Below are 24,525 nucleotides of genomic sequence, written 5' to 3'. Positions count from 1 at the left end.
AAGTATGTACTCTGGATCATTTGATTGATTGGCTGTTATCAGGTTGTTCCTTACTCGCTAGCTTGCTATTAGCTACAGCTAACTACCTTCCAGTAGAAAACGCCTGTAGTATCTGGGATCTACATCTGTTTATATTAGTTACTATGCTGTTACTAAGCRGTGATGTATTACGACAGTGTTACGTTATTACACCTAATAGGAAATGCACATGTGCACTATTGTGCCCGGGGCTGTAGAGCACGAGAGGTTTTGACTAAACGAAAACTAACTGTACTCCCGTCCCCTGCCTGGTCATTTCTCCACAACACAAATATTACAACGCCAAGCTTTTCTAACTCCTCCAAAGACACAGGTCTGTTTGGGTTTAGTTTACGCGGCATCCTCTGATCTTTGTCAGAATCGTCCATGAACCAAGCCTCAATCAACGCCATAGCACGGAATAAATGTTCAATAAAAGAGAGATGTCTCGCTAGTAACATAAGAAAACGCATGTGATAAAAACACAAATTATGACGTCACTTTGATATGGTAATGAGGAAACATTTTAACACATTGCACTGTCAATTAAGCATTAAAAAGGTGTTTTCAGTAAGCTAGAGCAGTAATTGAGGAGGGATTGTTTGCAAAGATCCCTACTTTCAACTCACTTCATCAAGACATGGAAACGAAGGTGGGACTGGGAACACTCGTATTGTCCATCCCACTGAATATCCTAATTGAAATAAATCAGTAGGCTACCATAATAGGTTGAATTCACTTAACTGTGTTTGAGGAACCCAATTCATGGGTTTGATGATGTTTTGTTGTGGATTTTAGTTGTAATAACTAATTTGTTGGCAATCAGTGTCTTAGAAAAAACATTACTTACTGTAATGGGTAACTGGTAAAATATACACTGCACTGTAGCCTAGTGGAGCGTGCCAGCCAGCTATGGGTGCATGCCTGTTTGTAGCTTCATTGTACTATCCACAACTCACCACAAGGTGGCAGTCAAGTAGGTGGCGAGACAGACACCATTGCTGTGTTAATTGTTTGTCATTGAGATGCTAAAACTTGAGTCAGGATCATGTGATCCAGTGTTTTCTCATATCAGTGACAGCTGACTGGGTATTCAGCTGTAGCATAAATCACATTAATTGAAAAATACTCTTCGTATAGATGCTTCTTGAAGATCCAACACAGGAAAAATGGACTACTGGAATATGACAAACCCAACTAACAGAATCGTTGTCTACCTGTGTCACCAAATTGTTGTTCTGGAGCAGACATAGACCCTCGCTGCCAGGTTCATTGCGTGCGCATAAGGGTCTTGACTCTTTCAGCAGGCCCAACCCCGCGGCCCACATCCCAGAGGAACCAGAGAGAGGGCTGAGGTGATGTCTGGGCACAGAAACAGGAAGTGACTTGGTGTTGCTAAGGGTGACAGGCAGCAGTGTTTTGGTCATGGTATTGTTGGATGGGCCCTTATAAATGTCTTCTGTTGCTATGCTAAAAGTTGGAGCTTCCTAGGAGAGAGAAATAGAGTGGAGTTGACGTACAGTACATGTGTTTCATTCAATAATAAAATAATATGTGCCATTTAGCAGATGCTTTTATCCAAAGCGACTTACAGTCATGCGTGCATACATTCTATATATGGGTGGTCCCAGGAATCAAACCCACAACCCTGACAGTACAAGCACCATGCTCTACCAACTGGGCTACAAAGGACCAGTAAGCTTCATTCAGTCAGTTAAAGGTGACTTAAACCACAAATAGTGCAAATGCTGTAGTATCTGTGTGCTTGTCCTGAAGGACACCAACTATAAGAATGAAAAGCTTTTTGGTCAAAAAGAAAACCATAATTGCATCATTATGTAAACTCTATTGGTGGGATATTTTGGTCTGTTGTCTTGTATTCTCTCAGTGGGATTTTTATTCACACTGATTATCTGAGACATGTTAGTGTGAGAAATGAGGGCTACTTCACACATAACTGTGAATCATATTAACCACAGTGCGGATTCCGTGAAATAAGACCAAATGTTTTGTCATTTAGCAGACGCTCTTATCTACAGCGACTTAAAGGAGCAATTAGGGTTAAGTTCCTTGCTCAATGGCACATCGGCATGTTTTTTACCTAGTCGGCTGGGGGATTCAAACCAGCAACTTTTGAGTTACTGGCCCAATGCTCTTAACCGCCAGGCGTACTGCCACCTGACCACCATCCCAGGTTATACATACAGACTTAAAGAATAACAAACTTTCCTTCTACTGGACATGACCACATGACCTCATCTGGGTGTGGAAATTATGACATTCAATCAAAAATATACTTGTGATGACCTCAGCTTGGATAGATCTTCATCCATGATATCACATGTTCTTATGGGATGACATGATGTACAGAAAGGAAAGAGGCTGTCAAACAACTGCTTTGTGTTTCACAATGATGATCCCATTTGGAGTGGCAGAGGACAACACAGAGGCATTGTGCATAGACTACAGAGTGTATTAACCCTTGGATTGTTTGTCTTTTCCGGTATCAAGAGTTGCAGTGAAGATAATGTCAAAAATAGCAATGGCCAAGAYCAGGTAAGAGCACCATGTTGCCAACTGAGTGTATCTCAACAAGATAATCACCATTCTGTTTGTTTCTGTGTGTGGTGTGTTTGTTCTTTCACTGTGCAAAACATTACGTCAGCACACCACACCCACACAAGTGACATACATGTACATGTGAACAGAAGTGTTTGAGGCGACTCAGTGACCTAACACGACACAGGAAAAAGCAGAGGAGTGGATGGCTAGTCCTGTGAAATAAGAGTTTCTGTTCTGTTTTTGTTTGTTTTGGTTGCTTCTGTTTTTGTTTGTACTTAGTGATTTGATGACATAGAGAAATGGATATTCCTCATTGTTGTGTCCTTATTTGGCTCTATGTCTTTCACCCGTTGTAGGCTGTGCTCCAGATTCCACAAGTCCCTTTCACATGTTCCAACAGCAGTAGAACACCCACAGTGACCTCACAGCAACTCCAACCATACTCATYGACACTGTAAACAATATACTGTACTACACATTTAGCTCAGCAAGCTAATTTAGTTTGTTTTTATGTGAGTGGGCCGGGTGGTAAGCTGTCTAACTGCCAAAGTCCTGAAGAGCCTGGCAGCCCCAGCCCTAGCTAGCTCAGAAAATGTTAGTGACTTGGACTGCCAATGGGTTGGGTTGAGTTGGGGGGGCTGGCTGTGCTGGACGTTCCCAGCATGGGAGAGAGAGAAGTGGCATAGCTCAGCTGTCAGGAGTGGAGAGGGGAGCGAGGGACCCAGCCAGGCAGCCAGCCTCCAAACCAAACGGCTTCAGCTGCTAACAGCTCCTAGTGACTGCAGCATAGTAGTTAAATATAGACCTATGCGTTAGCCTCCGTCTCCACACTGAAAGACTGGGGACAAAGGAGGAGTAAATGAAAAGACCTGGACTTGTGACAAAGGACATCACACTGCTGCACCTCTCTCTCCCCGCTGAGCAATGGCTCCTTTCAAACACAGACAGAGTGGGAGTGGGAACAGAACTGTGCCTCCATGATTGCCTGTCTCCCTCCTCCGCCAAGGCTTTCTCTCCTTTATTTTGTCTTTCTCACCCTCACTCCCTTGCATTCTTTTTCTGTCACAAACACTCTCCCACTGACTCCTCAAAGAGTGTATATCTTTGGCTGACATACAGAGAAAGAAAAAGGGAGTGTGGTGAGAGAGAGAGACAGAGAGAGAGAGAGAGTGTAAAGAGAGAGGAGAGTGTAAAGAGAGTGTGTGCATGAGAGAGGGGTGAGAGGGAAGTAGGGAAGTAGGGAGAGTGGATAAGTGAGTAGAGAGAGAGCGAGAGAGAGGACTAGACCCAGCTCTTGTTGCTGTAGCATTTCCTTCTTGACCTGGAATCCTAGAGGAGGAGAAGTGAGAGAGCAGAGCTTGTCCATGGTGATGGCATTCATTCTGTAGCAGGGCAGCTGAACAGGAGTAGCATTAAGAAGAGGTCTTCAGAGGACATTCACATACAGAAGGGCAGACTGAGTCACTCCTGTAGGATTACCTTAAGCACCACTCCAAACCTAACCCTGGGGACCAGAAAGAGCAGGTAAGAAAGTACAGCTTACTGTCTTCTACACAGTGTGCCTCAGTGAAAGCATGCTTCTCTCATCTCTACTCAGTGTGGGATGTTAAACCATGTGCCCATGCCGTGGCAGGAGATAAACTTATCAGCTGAAATGCTCTAGTATTWTGAGTTTAAAATGTTGAGAGAGCTATTACTGTTGCTGGACTTTGTCAGTGCTGTTCTGCACAGATATACTGTAGGTTACAGAATACTGTGTGAAGGAACACTATTTTAATGGACTCTGTCTGCCTGCTTTGTGCAGTATGCATGGGTTAAAATCCATGCTGTCCACATACATTAAAACACATTGAGCTGATGACATGTTTTAAGAGTAAAGGTCTTTGACTGTTCTCGGGAGGTAGAATGGTCATTAGGAGTTAGACACTGGCACTGAGACAGCACACACAGGAAAGAGAAAGTCATGAATCTAATGTACCATATAAATCACTACTTATTCCTCTGTCATTGTTATATAAAAGCAGTGTGAGAACCCCTTCTAGTGTTATACTAGCAAGAAAAGCCTTGTGAGGACTTAGAGCTGACAGCATAATCCAGACAAATAACGTTCTCCTGAGATATTTAGGCTGGGAGATAAGGAATAACTCATCCAGATTCCTCCGTTAACATTAGGAATGGATCGTCTCCTCGAACCTTGTCCGGGGGGGGGTTCAACTTGTTGTGAAACAGCATAATTTCTAYGTGGTTATTCATTCCTTTTAATTATGTCAAATTATTTCATTTATCACCAGGCCATCAATCATAGAACATGCATGTATATTTGGTTCTCATAAGAACTAATCCCTTTGTCAAGACATACATCACACTGTCTAGCTGAGCCAAATGAAATGTGCAACATATCTCTCTTTTATAGGGAATGCAACAAAAGGGTTCCAAAAGGGTTCTTCGACTGTCCGTATAGAATAACCCTTTTTGGTTCCAGGCAGAATCCTTTTGAGTTCCTTGTAGCACCTTCTGTGGAAAGGGTTCTACATGGAACCCCCTAAAAGTTCTTCTTGGAACCAAACGGGTTATACCTGGAACCAAGAAAGGTTCATCTATGTGTTCTCCTAAGGTGACAGTCGAAGAACCCTTTTAGGTTCTAGATAGCACCTTTTTTTCTTAGAGTGTTCAGGCATACTTTAAGATAACTGTCATCCATCTCCTTAGCACCTATCTGTCTCTGTATTGCTCCTAATGCAGACCAGCTCTGGAAGAGAGAGGAGAGCTAACTGTTCACACTCCAGCTGATGTGGTCCCCTAACACTTATAATATCATGGTAGATACAGGGAGGAGGRGAGAGAGAGAGATCTGTCATTAATATTTCTGCCACTTTGTCCAGGTCAGGGATAAGGAGATCCTTTCCTAATGTTAGTTTGAGTGGTTTACTTTACACTTGAGTGTTTTGTTTCCAGGGGTTACTAAAGTTCATTCACAGTTCATTCTTTTTACAATGTTTGAAGAGTAATCAAGTCAGACTTATCTATTCAGACAGACCAAGCTATGTCATAGGCTTATCTATTCAGACAGACCAAGCTATGTCATTGGCTCATACAAGTGGCACAGGTGCAGAGAGAGTATTCGCTTACTCAAACTGCGTCCCTCTCCACTGAGATGCCCGTCGCCTCAAATCACCTTATGTCACTACATTATTATGATCTTGCATCACTTACTTCTGATCAGTGAGATGATAAGGACATGGCTAAGTTATGAGGTAATGTAGCTCTTTCAGCAGTGATAGATTGGGAAAGAGATACCACTCCACTGTGGTGTTTATCGACCAGGCTTTTCCATTGACAACATACTGTAGCAAAATCGTCAATGGACAGCCAGTTCTTAATTGTATTTTGTATGGCCTGCATAGCGATTCTGGTAGGATGTAGGCTACGTCATGCACTTGGCTTGGAAATGTGTACAACATTGGATAGAAAGTATCCAATGCTGTAGTTATAGAGAGGGAGCGAGCGTATATGTTAAGGGTGATTGTATCTGCCTGGCATGTGTCCACTGTCCAGTGCACTGCCATCAGCACTCTCTGGAATGATCTGGTAACAGAGGTCTGCTTCACGTGGTCAACTCATCGCTATTGGGAGTGGGCCAGTCTGTAGCCTGTAGTGTGTTGTGTGAGTGGGGGAGGTTGGAGGAGTGACCCTGGCTCTGTCCCTTGTTGAGGCCAGACAGAGGGAGCTGGGCTGGGGCTGGTCACTATACTCTCAGTGGTCACAGTGGTGCAGCCTTCAGACCTGCTGGTGAGATTCGGCAAAAAGCAGTCAKTCCAAGAAACTTCTTGCTGAACTTTTGAAAGGTTCAGGTAGGGAGACTGAATTCCCTGAAGTGAGTCTTATTGTAGTAATAACTGATCTCAAGTCAACCAGGCTGCGTCTCACTTCCTGTCTTCCTCCCAGTCAGTGGGGGAGTGACATCATGATAGACTGCTTCCATTTCTTCTGTGATGTCATTTATTTGGATGGTTTTGCACATATTTGCTGACCAATCCATGATTCAGAAATAGAGCTGCCTTATCGCCCTGGGTTCTCAGTGTCTGCAGTGGCTGACTGTTGGAGCTCTTTTTATAAAATGTTTATTTAACCTTTATTTAACTAGGCAACTCTTGAGTTGGACAGACGACTCAAGTTAGGCTAAATGTGTATAACTTTTTTTCAGCAGTGTGAAAGGGTCATGTAATGTCATGTAATGTCATGTGCATCACACATGGACAGATCAGAGCAGACCATGAAATTGTATGGAATTATGGCCTAGTAAGGGGCGCAACTTGGTTTTGGTTTTAGAAGTGGGGGGGACATAATATATATATACACTCCAAATAGCCTACCCGACCACTCGGAGGCGTCCGCATGGTCCTACAGCACTCTGTTGCCTCGTTTTGTATCACATTCCAATGATAAAACTGGAGGGGACAAAAATGCAATTTCAGAATGTGGGTGTGTTCACATGTATGTGAGTGTGCTTCACCCATGTGTAATTTGCAGCCTCTATATGGTCTTTTTGCAACATTCAGAACATGCCTTGTTCCCCGCCCCCTTAGAATCTCCTTTTAAACATGATATCCAATCATGTCATGTTACTCAAGGAATTTGGTGCTTGATTGGTTGGTGTCCATTTACAGATTCTGTAAGCCTACTCCATGCTGTTCCCTCAATAGATCAAGTGAATTGGGTTGCTACCCAGCACAGTAGAGTAGTGAATATCATATCTGTTGGCTCTTGGAGACATACAAGCTTCATTCAGAGCAAAAGGAGATAAATGTACACATGTACGATCTTAATTTTATCACCCTGTTTCAGGAGAACTTGCAATGCAGGAAATGTAAAATGTGTAGTGTGAGGTTTAAAAGGGCTTCTGTAATTTCCACTTGTCAGAGTCTGAAATGTCAGACTTGATTTTCACTTACGAAAAATGTATCAACCCCTACAAAAATGTCCATCAATTATAATCCACATAATAACGCACATTTCCTGTTGCTGCAGGATTATTTTACTGCTGTAGCAAACTGGCTCAAATTAAGATCCTACATCTGTATGTGAATTGCATTGCCTTTGATAGGCCTACAGTGTACATACAGTATTAGGGCCTACTAGCTGCACCATCTTCATCTACTGAAGGTCCCTGTACAACTTCTGTCCCTCATGTACAGATAAAGTCGGAAGTTTACATACACCTTAGCCAAATACATTTAAACTCAGTTTTTCACAATTCCTGACATTTAATCCTAGTAACAATTCCCTGTCACCACTTTATTTKAAGAATGTGAAATGTCAGAATAATAGTAGAGAGAATGATTTATTTCAGCTTTTATTTATTTCATCACATTCCCAGTGGGTCAGAAGTTTACATACACTCAATTAGTATTTGGTAGCATTGCCTTTAAATTGTTTAACTTGGGTCAAACGTTTCAGGTAGCCTTCCACAAGCTTCCCACAATAAGTTGGCTGAATTTTGGCCCATTCCTCCTGACAGAGCTGGTGTAACTGAGTCAGGTTTGTAGGCCTCCTTGCTCGCACATGCTTTTTCAGTTCTGCCAACAAATTTTCTATGGGATTGAGGTCAGGGCTTTGTGGCCACTCCAATACCTTGACATTTGTTGTCCTTAAGCCATTTGCCACAACTTTGGAAGTATGCTTAGGGTCATTGTCCATTTGGAAGACCCATTTGCGACCAAGCTTTACGTTCCTGACTGATGTCTTGAGATGTTGCTTCAATATATCCACATMATTTTCCTCCTTATGATGCCATCTATTTTGTTAAGTGCACCAGTCCCTCCTGCAGCCAAGCACCCCCACAAAATGATGCTGCCACCCCCGTGCTTCGCGGCTCAGATGGTGTTCTTCAGCTTGCAAGCCTCCACCTTTTTCCTCCAAAAATAACGATGGTCATTATGACAAAACAGTTATATTTTTGTTTCATCAGACCAGAGGACATTTCTCCAAAAAGTACRATCTTTGTCCCCATGTGCAGTTGCAAACCGTAGTCTGACTTTTTATGGCGGTTTTGGAGCAGTGGCTTCTTCCTTGCTGAGCGGCCTTTCAGGTTATGTCGATATAGAACTCGTTTTACTGTGGATATCGATACTTTTGTACCTGTTTCCACCAGAATCTTCACAAGGTCATTTGCTGTTGTTCTGGGATTGATTTGCACTTTTCACACCAAAGTGCGTTCATCTCTAGGAGACAGAACGCATCTTCTTCCTGAGCGGTATGACAGCTGCGTGGTCCCATGATGTTTATACTTGCGTACAATTTTTTGTGCAGATGAACGTGGTACCTTCAGGCATTTGGAAATTGCTCCCAAGGATGAACCAGACTTGTGGAGGTCTAAAAAAAAAAAATCTGAGGTTTTGTCTGATTTCTTTTGATTTTCCCATGATGTTAAGCAAAGAGGCACTGAGTTTGAAGGTAGGCCTTGAAATACATCCACAGGTACATCTCCAATTGACTCAAATTATGTCAATTAGCCTATCAGAAGCTTCTAAAGCCATGACATCATTTTCTGGAATTTTCCAAGCTGTTTAAAGGCACAGTCCACTTAGTGTATGTACACTTCTGACCCACTGGAATTGTGATACAGTGAGTTATAAGTGAAATAATCTGTCTGTAAACATTTTTTGGAAAAATTATTTGTGTCATGCATAAATTAGATGTCCTAACCGACTTGCCAAAACTATAGTTTGTTAACAAGAAATTTGTGTAGCGGTTGAAAAACTAGTTTTAATGACTCCAACCTAAGTTTATGTAAACTTCCGACTTCAACTGTATGTGTCTTCCTTCTGTCATACATGACACTGCTGGGACGCCGTCGCCCTGCTGTTAAAAATACTTGTTTTTGCTAATGGTGGAAACTCATTGAACCTCATCTGCAATCAGAAGACTGTGTATGTAATGTGGTGATGAAGAGGATACAACGAGTAGAAACCTTGTAGGGAAAGTAATATTCTGCCCTAGCAGGATGACATGTCAGGTGTAAGAAATATTGATGCAGAGTATAAATAGAAGTAGGCCAGATCACTAGACAAACTGTACCATGGCCAATATACATATACAGTAACCAACAGAACTGGGACCATGTCATCTAGTATTTATAAATTCTAAGTGAAACAAAGTATTATGAAATTCCAAGTGAAATAAGAATATATTGTAAACATAAATTCCATGTGTAATTTAGTGATATAATACCAATCAACAAGAAATATGTATACTGTAAGTGTGTTCAGCTGTCTCAACCGACAAAAGACGTCATCACTCTTCAGTTTAACWAAATTTGCCTCTGAAACATGTCTGTTATGTAATATTTGACCCTGAAAGGTCACTGTTTGTCTGCAGAGGAATGTGTCTGCAGAAAGCTGAGACATACCAGTCTGTAGCAGTACATGGAAAAGAGGGACTTGTAAAAACAGTAATACTAACATTTGAATCAAGACAATCTCTGTAACAGTTTTGAGTCAAGGTTGATTGAAACATCTGTTTATTGAAATTCTGATATTTTCTGGTAGAGTCATGTTTTCCTTGTTAAGATGGAAGAGCCTTTGGACCCCACAGTATTTGATCAGGTCTGCAGGCGTGGTGCGTTGCTAAACTCCTTCATGCTGAGGCACAGTTCCCAGCCCATATTTAGTCACGTTGGGTTCATAGCGTGGCTACCCACTGGGCATGGACGACAGTTCAACGTCTATTTTTGATTTACATTTGGTTGAGTTGTCAACTAAGGTCAATTCAATGTGAAATCAACCAAAAATATTACTATGACATTGGATTTAGGTGAAAAGTTGGTTGAAAAAAATACGAAATTGCCTTACGCTGATGACTTTTTGCAAATCCAATGAGTTGTCCACGTTGATTCAACGTCATCACATTGAAATGACGTGGAAAMAACACATTGATTCAACTAGTTTTTGCCCAGTGAGTATATCAAACTCCCCCAATCAAACTATACGTTTTTCCAAAGAGTTCGGAGGGCCCCTGGAATCCCGACAACTGCTGTCACTCGTGTCTCAGGGAGCAGGAGCTATCTATCAACTAAGGTTGACATCACAGGCCAAATCAGGACCATGTAGCCATGCAGTCTGGGAGGGACCTCTGGAGGAGCACTGGGAGAGGAGGTACAGGTCTCACACAAACAACAACAACAACTCTAGACAGGTCTGGGAAAGACTTCACATCCACTGGCTAAATCAGGCCCTCCAACAAAGTTTGTTTATTTTCACGGTATGTCCACACACCTTGTGGTTGAATTTGGATTGTATGTAGGTGGTGTAGCTGTAGCCAAACATTGTTGCTTCTCAATGATMATTTGAGCAGTATGTTGTGCCCCAACCTAAAGCAGTTGGACTCCCTTTCAGTGAAAGGCATCTGTTTACTTGCTGATCACAGCTAAAGTGATAGGGCTCCTTTTCTCCAGCATGGACCAGGAGAACGTGTGTTGGGGTCGGAGACCCTATAAATACCCTGAGTGACAGCTGGCCATGACCGCCAGGGTCTAGCCTGGCTATGTGGGGGTAGACATGGGACCCAACCTTACTTTAGTCCCATGCCTTCACAGGCCCCACAGATCATTAGGCCCTGGCCTTCTCATCAGAGGGAACTTGGGCGTTTGATGCAGGCAGTCAGACAGTAACATACTACAGATGACTTGGATTCCATGGATTTGTGGGCATGCTGGTCAGGGGTACCCAGTGAGGGCTCATTGTCCATTAGCCAGCTCCCTCCACATTAGGGAAGAAGGGAATGCAACATGCAGGAATGGTATGTGAGGCTCAGAGGCAACGTGGCTTTGGAATCCCCATTTGCCCTCTTAGAATTCACTTCACTCACAACAGTTGCAAACCATTTAGTTGAAACGGAGAGTCATGCTGTAGGAATCTGATTGAAATTTAAATAGAAAACACAACAATTGGAAGGAGTTAAGGGTATAGAGAAGGTTTTGTTATCATTGCGCCTTGGTGAAATTGGAGCAATAGATCATTATCCTGAAATGGTCTATTTGAACAGTGTCCAGTCGGCTATCTATCTAACCTCAGTTCCATGTGAATGTTGAGCTTTCACTGCTTAACTCCCAATCAGCTCATTACCCTTGAATCAAAGTAATGCATGTTCCAGCTGATAGCATTACACAATACATACAGAACTGTGGGAATAAGAACCGGTTTAATTAAACTGTGCTAGAGGAAAAATAAATGTGTTCTTGGAGTTTGGAATCATAGGTGGAAGCCAAAGGAGCCAGAAGTTGGAGCTAAAGTATTTATCCAAAGTTAAATGGAGGATGAAGCCCAAATTGACTAGGGAGAAGTGATACTGTACTCTACAGAGCTGTTGCATAGTTACATATTGGAAGTGTGCATGTACTTGAATAATAAATGCAAGTTTTACTTTGAATGTACTTAGGTTCATGTCCTGACCATGAGTTCAAAACAATATCCAGAGTTTTGAAGTAGGTGCTTTCAAAATATGGTCTCCATCGATTGTGTCTGATTCCTCTCTGACCTCTTACAACCTCTCTTAACCCAGCTTTTAAACCAGACGAAGACCACATAAATGTGTGGTCAGTTGAGAGCCAGTGGATTGGTCACTGTGTTATTCTTATCTCAGTGGTTTACAGTAATACTCAGTAAAGCCTATCGATCCAAACACTGTGGTGAACAGTGGTGTAAAGTGCTTAAGTAAAAATACTATAAAGTACTACTTAAGTCGTTTTTCTGGGGTATCTGTACTTTATTTTACTATTTACAAAACACCAGTCTCAACGTAAACAGTGAAGAGGCGACTCCGGGATGCTGGCCTTCTAGTCAGAGTTCCTCTCTCCAGTGTCTGTGTTCTTTAGCTCATCTTAATCTTTTATTTTTATTGGCCAGTCTGAGATATGGCCTTTTCTTTGAAACTCTGCCTAGAAGGCCAGCATCCCGGAGTTGCCTCCTCACTGTTGACGTTGRGACTGGTGTKTTGYGGGTACTATTTAATGAAGCTGCCAGTTGAGGACTTGTGAGGTGTCTGTTTCTCAAACTAGACACTCTAATGTACTTGTCCTCTTGCTCAGTTGTGCACCGGGCCTCCCACTCCTCTTTCTATTCTGGTTAGAGTCAGTTTGCGCTGTTCTGTGAAGGGAGTAGTACACAGCGTTGTACGAGATCTTAGGTTTCTTGGAAATTCTTGCATGGAATAGCCTTCATTTCTCGGAACAAGAATAGACTGACGAGTTTCAGAAGAAAGTCTTTATTTCTAGCCATTTTGAGCCTGTAATCGAACCCACAAATGCGGATGCTCCAGATACTCAACGAGTCTAAAGAAGGCCAGTTTTATTGCTTCTTTAATCAGCACAACCGTTTTCAGCTGTGCTAACATAATTGCAAAAGGKTTTTTTAATGATCAATTAGCCTTTTAAAATGATAAACTTGGATTAGCTAACACAACGTGCCATTGGAATCTAATCCTTTGCTGGAGTCAAGTACAGTACAGTACTGTAGATGTTACATCATCAAGGCATAGAGTGTAACCTTGGTACCCCTTTATCCTTGGCTGCACCTGTCCTGGCAGGGCTGAGGAGTGGCATAGCAGTGGGTACTGGGTAGTCTACTGTGCTAGAGAAAATCACTCCAGTTTAACTCAATGTGATGTTATTATACTGTAATGTACTACGGGGCATGGAAAGCAGTCTGAGTAGCCCAATCCAGCACTTGAGATGGCTTTTCTTCTCTCTTATTTTGGAAGATCTTTTCTTTCAACCCTTTCTTGCACCTGGACCTTTTTCCAGGAAACATTTGAGATTAGGGTAGATTCGTTTCAGACGCCATTAAGTCATTCTGATCAGTAAGAGCTCTGCAGAGTCAGACCGCTACTAAAGAGGAAGATAAACAAATCCCTGAGGAGTGAGCTGAAACCTCCAGTGAACCGCTGTCAGAACCCTGTATCACACATACATACAGTACAGTCAGGCCTGCTTTGCTCCCAGTCTCATAGCTCTCCTAGTGAACATCTTGTTTTCATCGAGGTTAGAATGAGTTACTGTTCTTTATTGATGTTCACAGTCCCAGTGTTGTGCTGTTCTGGCTACGGATTGCGTTGTTTCAACGGTCCCAAGGAGGTGGGTCACACACCTAATTGATCCTCGAACTGATCTCAGAGCAGAGAGAGCGGTTGAGTCGTGTAGGGGAGAGAGAATGTGTGACATTGTTCTGTGAGCTCACTCAGCTCAAGACGGCTCAGAGGATGAGTCAGGGGTCGTGTGACATCACCTGCAAGGGAATTGTTCCTTATCTGTCAGTAATGATAAAAGTACTGATGTCATACTGTACCAGAACAGGATCACAGAGAGAACACTTGCTCACAGTAAGGGGACTGTAGTTGTTCCATTAATCACAACTCCTTCAAGGGACTGTAGTTGTTCCATTAATCACAACTCCTTCAGGGAACTGTAGTTGTTCCATTAATCACAACCTCCTTCAGGGCCTGTAGTTGTTTCATTAATCACAACTCCTTCAGGGGCCTGTAGTTGTTTCATTAATCACAACTCCTTCAGGTGACTGTAGTTGTTCCATTAATCACAACTCCTTCAAGGGACTGTAGTTGTTCCATTAATACAACTCCTTCAGGTGACTGTAGTTGTTCCATTAATCACAACTCCTTCAGGGGACTAGTTGTTCCATTAATCACAACTCCTCCAAGGGACTGTAGTTGTTCCATTAATCACAACTCCTTCAAAGGACTGTAGTTGTTCCATTAATCACAACTCTTTCAGGGAGTAGGAGAAAGGCTCTAAGCTCAAAGCTCTATGAAGTTTAACACATACAGTGCATGCACACACACAAATGCATTGATGACCTACATTAGCCATACTCAGCAGGTGGACCGAGGTTCGGACCTGGACCCAGAGTGGGGTCAATACGGACCGTGGGTCCGACCAAAATAAGTAAATGTATATACACTGACTACACCAAACAGAGTTAAAATCCTTCTTTAACCTGTCTCCTCCCCTTCACTACACTGATTGAAGTGACATCAATAGGATCATAGCTTTCACCTGGTCAGTGTATGTCATGGAAAGAGCAGGTGTTTAAATGTTTTGTATACTCAGTGTATTATATTTTATATATAATAATAAAAAGAAGAAGAAGAATTTTAAGAACTTAGATTTCAATGCAATTGGTTGAGAGTTGTAATGTATAATACACAAAGTACAATTTTGAAATGTAGTAGTGCATGGGCAGTAGTGCAGAAGCATAATATCATACCCCCCAAAAATGCTAACCTCCCTGTTATTGTAATGGTGAGGTTAGCATGTCTTGGGGTATGATATAAATGCTAACCTCCCCTGTTATTGTAATGGTGAGGTTAGCATGTCTTGGGGTATGATATATAAATGCTAACCTCCCTGTTATTGTAATGGTGAGGTTAGCATGTCTTGGGGTATGATATAAAATGCTAACCTCCCTGTTATTGTAATGGTGAAGGTTAGCATGTCTTGGGGGTATGATATAAAATGCTAACCTCCCCTGTTATTGTAATGGTGAGGTTAGCATGTCTTGGGGGTATGATATTTGCGCATCTGTAACTTTTTCAGATACACACATAAGACATGGCAAAATGTGTTGAATTGTAGGAAATTAGCTTAAAAACTGGAAAATATTATTTTCGCCAACAGGATGGGTGTGAACAGTTTGGGTTGGCATGGGTCCCGAGGTAGGGGTTTGTTACTATCCATCCATACTATCCACTAAAGACAATATCCATCCGGACCTTTGACCGCAGGGAATTTGTGTGACCGGACCTCATATAGTAGTTGAGTACCCCTGACCTACACTGTGTGCAGTGCACTTGACCCCAACGGACACAGGATGACTCAACAGAACATGAATGCAATGTAACTCTAAAGATTCCTCTAACCTGGTCTTACTGTATAATATGGTGCATACAGACCATCATAGTTTAATTCCTGTATTTCTTTTTGAGTTGGATCCCAGATTGTTTACAGATTAGCATGACAAACAAGCCAAACACCCAGGGGTGCTGCAAATGTTCCAGCGTCCTCCCATCCAACGTGTCACCACCCAGCATGAGATACTCTGTAAAAGAACAGGACATGTCATAAATACTTGTCAGGAACACACACACACCACACATATGCACACACACTCCACCACCACACGCACACACTGTCGAGTGGTTTTGTATGTTGAATATTTGTCTAAGCTCGGATGGAATAGAGAAAGGACAGATGCAGGACATGCTGCCTTGGAGCGCTCTTATAGTTGACCTCACACCTTATAATATTAGACACTTCCTCATGTAGTTCTAATTTAACCTGTGTGTCTCCTGTCATTGAATATAAGACGGTCAGAAAGGCACAGGAAGGGGATGAGGGAGGATGGGTATGAAGATGGGTTTCCAAGGCCAAGGCCATAAAACCGACTGTAAGTGATGTGTCTACAGTCTGAGTAGTGTCCAGGATGTTTATTTGTATTCTCTCTCTCTGTATCTCTCTCTCTGTCTCTCTCTCTCACTTTTCACATGCTTTCAATTGATGTTTGTACAGATTCTGTTGACATTAAGTATATTGATTTAGTTGACAATTTCCCTCACTTTTATTCATTGCTGCACAGGTAGAGAGGAGCACAATATTAAAATATGATTCCCTCTGTTATTTTTCTCTGGCCAGGTAGAGGATGAGGTCCAAGAGCAGTGGGGTGGAGAGCCCAGCCAATGGGGTACTCGGGGTTCCCCAGGCAACACAAGACATCAACCAGGAAGAGGATGTAAATCTGCATACACCCATAAAGAGTCTGAAGGTCAAAGTTCAACCAAACATTGAGGAGTTGGTGGAGGAGGTGGTGGTGGTCACTGACATAGAGAAGTCAACCGAGGACAGCTTAGGTTCTAGTGACAAAAGACTGGGAATCATGAACCTTACTGAAAAGGACCTTCTGAGGCTGCTAGGGGTCATGGAAGGTGAGGTTCAGGTGAGTCTGATTCATATTGATAAACTACCGTATGATGATATTGTACATAGTTTAAAAGTTAACTGTGGAGTGAACCATTACTCTTGTCTGCTGGGATGTTGTTTACTTTCATTATCCACTAGGTGGAACCGATTGCCATGCTTTATTGTAAACCCTCACAATATTTTTGTCCAAAATTAGATATATTTTTGTCTATACCTCCCTCTAGTGGCTGATATTGGTACTAACAAACATTACATAACATCACAGAAAACCTACTCTTACCTTTCCTTGTAAGAGTAGTCCCTTGGTGCCCTAAAGGAGATTCTTATAAACAATAACTTGCAAGGTTTTTTTCGAAGCACTAAGAGAGTGTGTTTTTTGTGTGTGTAACCCCCAGGCGAGGGAGGATGTTATCTGTGTGCTGAAGACTGAGAGGACACGTCCGGAGGCTCTGAAGTCCCACTATGGTTCTGCAGCTCCTACCACAGCCCTCCAGGCCCTACAGAGAGACAGCCTTCTCACCAACACACAAACACACATTGACAATGTCTACCAGAGGCCAATGGCTGAGGTTAGTCACCAACAGTACTGACAGATACGTATTACCTTACAAACCAATAATATTAATTGATTGTAGTATTCTTTTTTTTCTCTTTTTTTTTAAATAACATTTTATTCGTGATGTACACAGTTTACAACAGGTATAAAAGGTTCATTGAAACGGTTACGCGCTACAGTAGCACCTTCAACAATTGCAGTACCATGTAATTCATACAGACACATCTCGATGTCAAATGTTGAAGATCATTAGTTGTACACATTTTTGCCATGAAATCTACCAGTTTTGTTATACAATAAGGATGCATAGATCAACAAGACAGAAGTACACTAGTTGACTGAATAGTCAGAGTTATAGTCTAATGATTCTTCTGTGTTGTGTGTTCCTCAGCTGGACCGTCTGCAGGATAAACACAAGGACACGTATCGGCGCATGCTGGAACAGCTTCTATTGACTGAGAAGTGTCACCGCCGCACCGTGCACGAGCTGGACAGCGAGAAGCGCAAACATGCTGACTACATGAACAAGAGTGACGAATTCACTAACCTATTGGAGCAGGAGCGAGAGAGGTAAGATGATGAGGGGGAGGAAGAGAGAGCGGTCAGAGGATGAGGGGGAGGAAGAGGCTCTAGTTAATTTCGTTCTGACCCAAAGCTGAGAGAATTAAAGTAAGAAAGGGTTTACTCAGCATTGGAGCATAATGAAGTTGGTGATGAGGCAATATCTCCCAGTTCTCTTTCTCCCATGACATCATCTGGTGGAGGTTCAGATCAGGTCATCAGGACCATTGGGACCTAGGCTTCAGTAGTCCTAGCATGACTGTGTGTGAGAGGAGTGTGTAAGGACACAGAGAGCGGGAACCTCTCAAAGGGATCAGACATGAGAAAGAGAGAGAGAAATCAGCTTGGTCTCAGACTAGACGTAAGATAGTAAACATACATCTGGAACACTCAAATTAGTATGATATGTTACGTTTGGTATGGTTACATAAGACAGAAGGTTACTTAAGGCAAAAATGAAAGTAGGGTGTTTGGTTGGGGTGGATGAGTAGACGTAAAATGCGAACTTCTAGCAACCCAAATGTTGCATGTTCGAATCTCATCACGGACAACGTAATAATTTGAGTACCAACTATTTTCTACTTTGCAACTACTTAGCATGTTAGCTAAGCCTAACCTTTAACTCTTTAACCTAATTCTTAACCTCAACCCCTAGCCTAGCTAACGTTAGCCATCTAGCTAATGTTAGCGTTAGCCACCTAGCTAACATTAGCCACAACAAATTCAAATTCATAACATATTATACAGTATGTTTTGCAAATTTGTAACATATTATTATCATATAAATTGTAATTCGTGACATTGTATGAAATGGATGATGGACATCCACAAATGTATACATACCATACGAAAGGTAACATATCATTCTAACCTCTATACCAAGCGATGTCAGAGGAAGGCTCTAAAAATTGTCAAAGACTCCATCCACCCAAGTCGTAGACTGTTCTCTCTGCTACCGCACGGCAATTTACATTGAACCGCTTTATTATTTATTTATTTATCTTAATTGATTTACACTGACTCCCTGGCGCTGGCTCTATGCAGACCCACTAGACTCTACCCACGCACTCACTACACTGACACTCCAACACACACATGCATATTGACGCTACACACACACTGTCATACAAAATGTTGTCAATAAAACAGTGAACTGGGAATTTCAACAGTGTGCAGGCCTTGCTGTTCTATACAAGCTGTTGCTGCTACTCTGTTTATTATATATCCTGGTTGCCTAGTCACTTTTACCCCTACCCACATGTACATACAGTATTACCTAATTTACCTCAACTACCTCGTACCCCTGCACATTAACTCAGTACTGGTACTCCTTGTATATAGCCTCATTACAGATTTTATTGTGTTACTATTTCCTTTTTTGGTATTTAGCAAATATTTGTCTTACTTTTTAACTCTGCATTGTTGGGAATGGGATCGTAAGTAAGCATTTCACTGTAAAGTTCACACCTGTTGTATTCGGCGCATGTGACCAATACACTTCGATTTGATAATTGGAATTTCTCAGATTTACTTTTACTATATTACATCTACCCCTGAGTCCAGGTTGGATTAAACTACTCACACAGAGGGATGAATGAGATCATCTGACCAGTGWGTGCTGGTGTGACCTCACCCTGCCCTCGAAGCCAAGCGGAACCAWGGCCCAACACTCTGACTCTGACACTAATCACCACGGTTTATATGATACCTATCATATGGCCAGGACTTGTAAAGTCAGAGGGCCAGATAACTTTAGCAGACTCCACTGGCTAGATCCATTGGATGAGGCTTTTGCAGCAAGCACTATTGTTGCTTCCCAGTGCAGAGACATATGTGTTTGCTCTTCTCCCTGTGGGCAATGGGGGCATGGAGAACCTGTATGCCCATAAAGTCCATGCATTTCCCTTGGATCCAGCAGCAGCATAAAGGGCCATTGCACAGTTTTAAATGTTCAGTTGTGCTGAGGGTTAATGCGTGCAGTACCAGCCGCCTCTGAACACGGACCATTTACTCTGGCTGATAGATGATGTGTTAGAACTAAGGTGTGTGTGTGCGTGTTGTGTGTGTTATGTGTGTGGTGTGTGTGTGGTGTGTGTGTGCGAGCGTTTCTGTGTAATGTTTGTACAGTCAACCTGCATGCGTGCACGAGTGTGTGCGTGTATGTTCCCGACACCCAGTCATCTGCAGGCCAGAGGCCAGAGTGGAGCCCCAGCTGTGTTTCATAAGCTATAAAACTTCAAACAGCATCTCCCAGACAGGCTCAATGTACTCTCAAATCTCCACAGCCCCTTCTCCTGGACAACTCAGGAGACAGACCATGAAGGCTACATCACTGTCAGAAGAGCCGCCGTCAGAGACAGTGGGAGAGGCCTGGGAGAAGGAGAAAGAGGACAGAGGGAGATGAAGTACTGTACATTGGTTCCAAACAGTAGAACAAACTTGAACCTTTGCCCAGGATGTGTTTGATTGACACCTGACTGAGGTAGACCCTGAACATGCCTAACCCCAGGCAGCAGGTTTCAAGCTTTGTTGGAGCGAAATATCAACCGCAGGATCTCCCTTTAATGAACCTTCAGACTGTCTGATGAAAGCCATCCACATTAACCAACCCCAGAGAAACTGATACAGTCAGTGGGACTGAGTTGGACTAGGCTTCATCAGGTGCTAGCTATGTACAGTACGAGACAGCAATGACTTTCAATCGACAAACATGGAAGAAGGTGGTTATGAACTATAAATTGTTGGAGTTTACAGGTTTCAGTAGGTAGATCTACTTTAAGTCCAGTTGATCTTAATGTAGGTGTTAGCGGTGCCAGTGACGACCTCTGCCAGGTTGTTTCACTGTCCTGGTTGGCCAGTGTTCAGTCTACTGCCCTCCACAACCTCCTCTTAGTGCCTACAGCCCTGTGTTTAAGATCTCCTGCTCCATCCACACTGGCTGAGCCCACATTCCCCTGGCCTGGAGTCAGGGAAGGGCCACGCACGCNGTTGACCAAATTCAACATTCTTTCATTGACCTCCTGGTGAGCGATTTCCCCCCCCCCAAAAACACCACCTGCTGGAGAAGACAGACTTTCGTCCCAATTATCCCTCTTGCTTTACCTCTTCCTCACGGAGATAATCTACTCACATTCGCATACGCCGATTCACAGACCGTCTATATCCAGGTTGCATCCAGTTTATATGGACCAATATGACATGTGCACTAGCACGTCATTCAAAAACACGAGTGGTGTCACGTGATTGATGCCTTTGCTCATTCGTATATATACAGTCATTGTATCCAACCCACAACCGCTAGGCTACTTGCTGGTGCCTGACTGACCACTGTCGATAGACACACACACACACACACACACACATATGTTTTTGAATAAGGCTGTATCGTAACAAAATGGGGAAAAAGTGAAGGGGTCTGAATACTTTCCAAATGCACTGTATGGTCACGCACACACACACACACACACACACACACACACACACACACACGCACACACACACACACACACACACACACACACACACACACACACACCCGCACCTGGTAGAAAGTTGCCACTGTTTTGATGATTCTCTCTGTCAGTGCAAGGTGGGAGCAATCTGTCTACATGTCCATCCATCTCACACCTATTCATTTAAATAGCTCACTGACGTATTTGAGTGCGCAAGAAGAAAAGCGAAAACACATACAGGTCTTACACCAAACTACTGAAGGAATTTGGAGTGAAGGGGTTGCTAACCCCTTCGTTTTCACATACAGTATGTTGTAAATTAGGGAATAGAAGCCTTGCTGCGGTTGACACAAGTTGTATTCATAAGAGAGGCATTTAATGCCGCTAGCCGTCATTGTGATCAAACCTGTGATCCAGACTTTGGGTGCTTTAAAGTAGCTTAGCTTCTGGTGCACTTCTGTTAACACAACATCAATGAGATGTAGTTTATCGATTATGCTGTAGCTGAGCACTTAATGCTTTTTCCCCTCAAGAGCAGCGATTACTGTCCAGGGCTGTGTTTTGACAGGCGTTGGCACGGTGTCTCAGCTTCAATCCACAACCATCTGACACATACAAGCTGCTGCGCCTCCAACTACATTCCTCAGGGAAACACAGGATGAGTGAAATGCTGTTTCATCATGAACATGTGTTTTCTCAGGGACCCACTGTTGATTGCACCTGGACATGTGCTCAAGCGAGTTCAGGATCTCATGTTTATAGACCACGTCATTATGAAACTTACAATCATTTGACCATCCTGAATCCATGATCAAACAGAGCCGATAACGTTCCACCTATGTTACGTGAATCCTAACATGCCAGCAGTCTGTGTGGTTCATAACTCGTCATGCTGGTGGACTAACTTCATTACAGTATAGTCTGGTTGTTTAAAGGTCAATGCTGCTGCTTGTTGGAGACTTTGACTTGGCCTTAGATCACATGAGGGGCTCCTGAGCACTAGCTGTTCTGGGGGGGGGCAGTGCCCCCGTGACAACAATTTTGGACCCCCTTGTGGCCCCCCTAAATGTGGAGTATGAAATAATTTTTACATAACTAATTTTTGCTATCTTTCTTTTTTTACATCCATTATTAGACAGTGGCAACGATGATGATTATGAACACGGTCTTTTGTCTGCTAATGCCTGCAATTCAGTGAAGAAAACGATATGACAACAATCCCAGCTTGGCCCCCCCAGTTGAAATGGTCTAGAACCGCCACTGCTCCTGAGGACATTGCTACACCTCTGATGGGTTTGACAGGGTAGCCGTTTGATCACAGTTACTACCTCCTGAATGACTGTTTCTCCAGGGAGATAGGGAGCTCTACTTTAGGTCTGAAGGTCAGGTGTGAGTGACTTCTCCCCAGTGTGACCTTGCCGCTGTAGGCCCAATTGACAGTGACATCATGCCTGTGACCTTTGTGTGAGGTTAATTTTAGAGTGCCGATTGCTTAGGTGTCAATGACTTATGGACGTGGGTAAGTATGTATGAAGATCAAGTGGCACACTGTAGAGCAGGAGTGTCAAACATACGGCCCACAGACCAGATCCGGATGGCAAGCCCATTCATTTCGGCTAGGGGGTGGTTTGAGTAATTTTTAAAAATATAATTTTTCTACTATTATTTATTTATTTTTCAGTGAAAAAATATCTCATATCGACATTGAAATGACTAAAACCAAACTGTGTAGAAATGATAATGGCTCAAAAGTCTCTGTCCAGCTCGCTAACAGTCATCGAAACCAAAGCTAGACAGTCAGGGAGCAATCGATACAAAGCAATGGATAGAGGACTATTTTTAGAACATTTTTACGATGGGAAACATAACCAATTTTAAGTGTGTTCCTCCAGACCTCGGTGAAGACCCAATGCGGCCCGTGGGGCAAAATGAGTTTGCCACCCCTGCTGTAGAGGCTGGATGATACTCTGTACAGTAGGCTGACATGGTGATCTGACTTGGCAGTGGGATTTGAATGATACCGATGCTCATAATCCTTCAACATAAACAAAATATATGCTCTATTAGAATCTAGAATTCAACGCATCCTCTGTATAGAGGTAATTTCACTGTAAGATCTACACCTGTTTTATTTGGACCATGTGACAAATAACATTTGATTTGAAGTATGATGAGCTCTAAAAAGGGATAGTTAATTACAGATTCATTGCATTACCATTCATTCTTGTTGTTGAAGACAGAAGTGTCTTTGTTTGCCTGTAAGTTGTAGAGTGCTAGGCCTACGGTCTCTGTATTGATCCACGCGGTCACTATATCGCTCAGAGTCAGCACCTCATAAAACCATTGYCGGGGTTCCCGTCTGTCCGAGTGTTCATAGAGTCTGGCTCCTCACCTCCAGGGAGCGGAACTGGCTCATCCCTATCTGTTTTCCCCATTATACGTCAGCTTTACACGGAGCAGAACGCAGATCCACTTCTCTCAAGGTGACACAACAGCAGACAGACTCACTGTCCTCTCTCCTACTGAGCTTAAAGCTTCCTGTCTGTAGGCAGGGCTATTAGGAGATTAATCACAGGGCTACTTTGCATTGTTTTCCATCAACAGAATTTGGCTTAGCCAAAACAGCGCTGTGTCTATGGAGACCGCTTTAAGTAATGTAAGAAGTGTCTGAATCACTTGTGTACACAGGCTTTTGTAGTAGCCTGTGTGTAGGAGCCATTTCTCTTGAAACACATTGTCTGTTAGTGAACACAGAAAAGGGGGGAAACAAATGAAGGAGTGTAAAGAACGCCCTCATCTGACCAGGGTCCCTCCTACTTCCTCACAGTCTAAACCAGAGCCCCACAGATCTCTGCCTAACTCCCTATGGGTGAGTTGACGTCGCCAGCTGAAAGTCCTGTGCTACACACACAGCATGTATTCACCTTTCATTGTCCTGATGACATGCTTGGAATGTGATGGTAGAGTTCTTGTGGAGAAATGCCAACTCTGAACTTGGAGTGGATCCTGTACTATGGCAAACATGTAGACATGGACTCTCCTGTAGTTCTTCTAGAATAGTGGGTAAGTTTTGGTTGGTGTCTAAGTTGTTTAGAGTGCAAATGTTTCTGCTGGTATAAAATGTACTGCAGTCAGAAATATGTTTATTGGTTGATATCCTAGCTCAGTGTGAGATTTACTGTATATATCAAATGTGCACTTCAGGCAAAAGATGGAGAGGAAGTTCCCAAGACAACTTTGCATTCAGTGTGTTGAGATTCCTCACATGGACATGCACAGCATAAAAAGAAGCAGAGAGAAAAAGAGACCGCTCAGTGGGGGTTTAATCAAACTTTCACTCACATTTTGTTTTCTCGGTCTTGATTTCAGCAGCAAGGATGGAAAACAGCAAG

General features: G+C 42.9%; 1 protein-coding gene across 4 annotated transcripts in view; it reads left to right on the top strand.

Moving 5' to 3' along the window:
* Positions 1-3,281: 3,281 nt before the first annotated feature.
* LOC111968855 (filamin-A-interacting protein 1) overlaps positions 3,282-24,525 on the top strand; it is a 28,611-nt gene continuing 7,367 nt past the window's right edge. For 3 of the 4 annotated variants that reach the window (XM_070445225.1, XM_023994765.2, XM_023994766.2), the window contains exons 1-4: positions 3,282-4,104; positions 16,280-16,580; positions 16,960-17,133; positions 17,512-17,690. In XM_070445225.1, the coding sequence (XP_070301326.1) occupies positions 16,287-16,580; positions 16,960-17,133; positions 17,512-17,690 (647 nt within the window). In that variant the 5' untranslated portion in view covers positions 3,282-4,104; positions 16,280-16,286. Of the gene's footprint in view, positions 4,105-16,279; positions 16,581-16,959; positions 17,134-17,511; positions 17,691-23,922; positions 24,197-24,525 lie in introns of those variants that run through there. The other variant, XM_023994767.2, reaches the window with a different exon arrangement.

Source organism: Salvelinus sp. IW2-2015, linkage group LG9, assembly GCF_002910315.2.
Source record: "Salvelinus sp. IW2-2015 linkage group LG9, ASM291031v2, whole genome shotgun sequence".
NCBI classification, from domain to species: domain Eukaryota; kingdom Metazoa; phylum Chordata; class Actinopteri; order Salmoniformes; family Salmonidae; genus Salvelinus; species Salvelinus sp. IW2-2015.
Note: the sequence above shows the minus strand (reverse complement) of the source record. Positions and strands in the feature narration are given on the sequence as shown.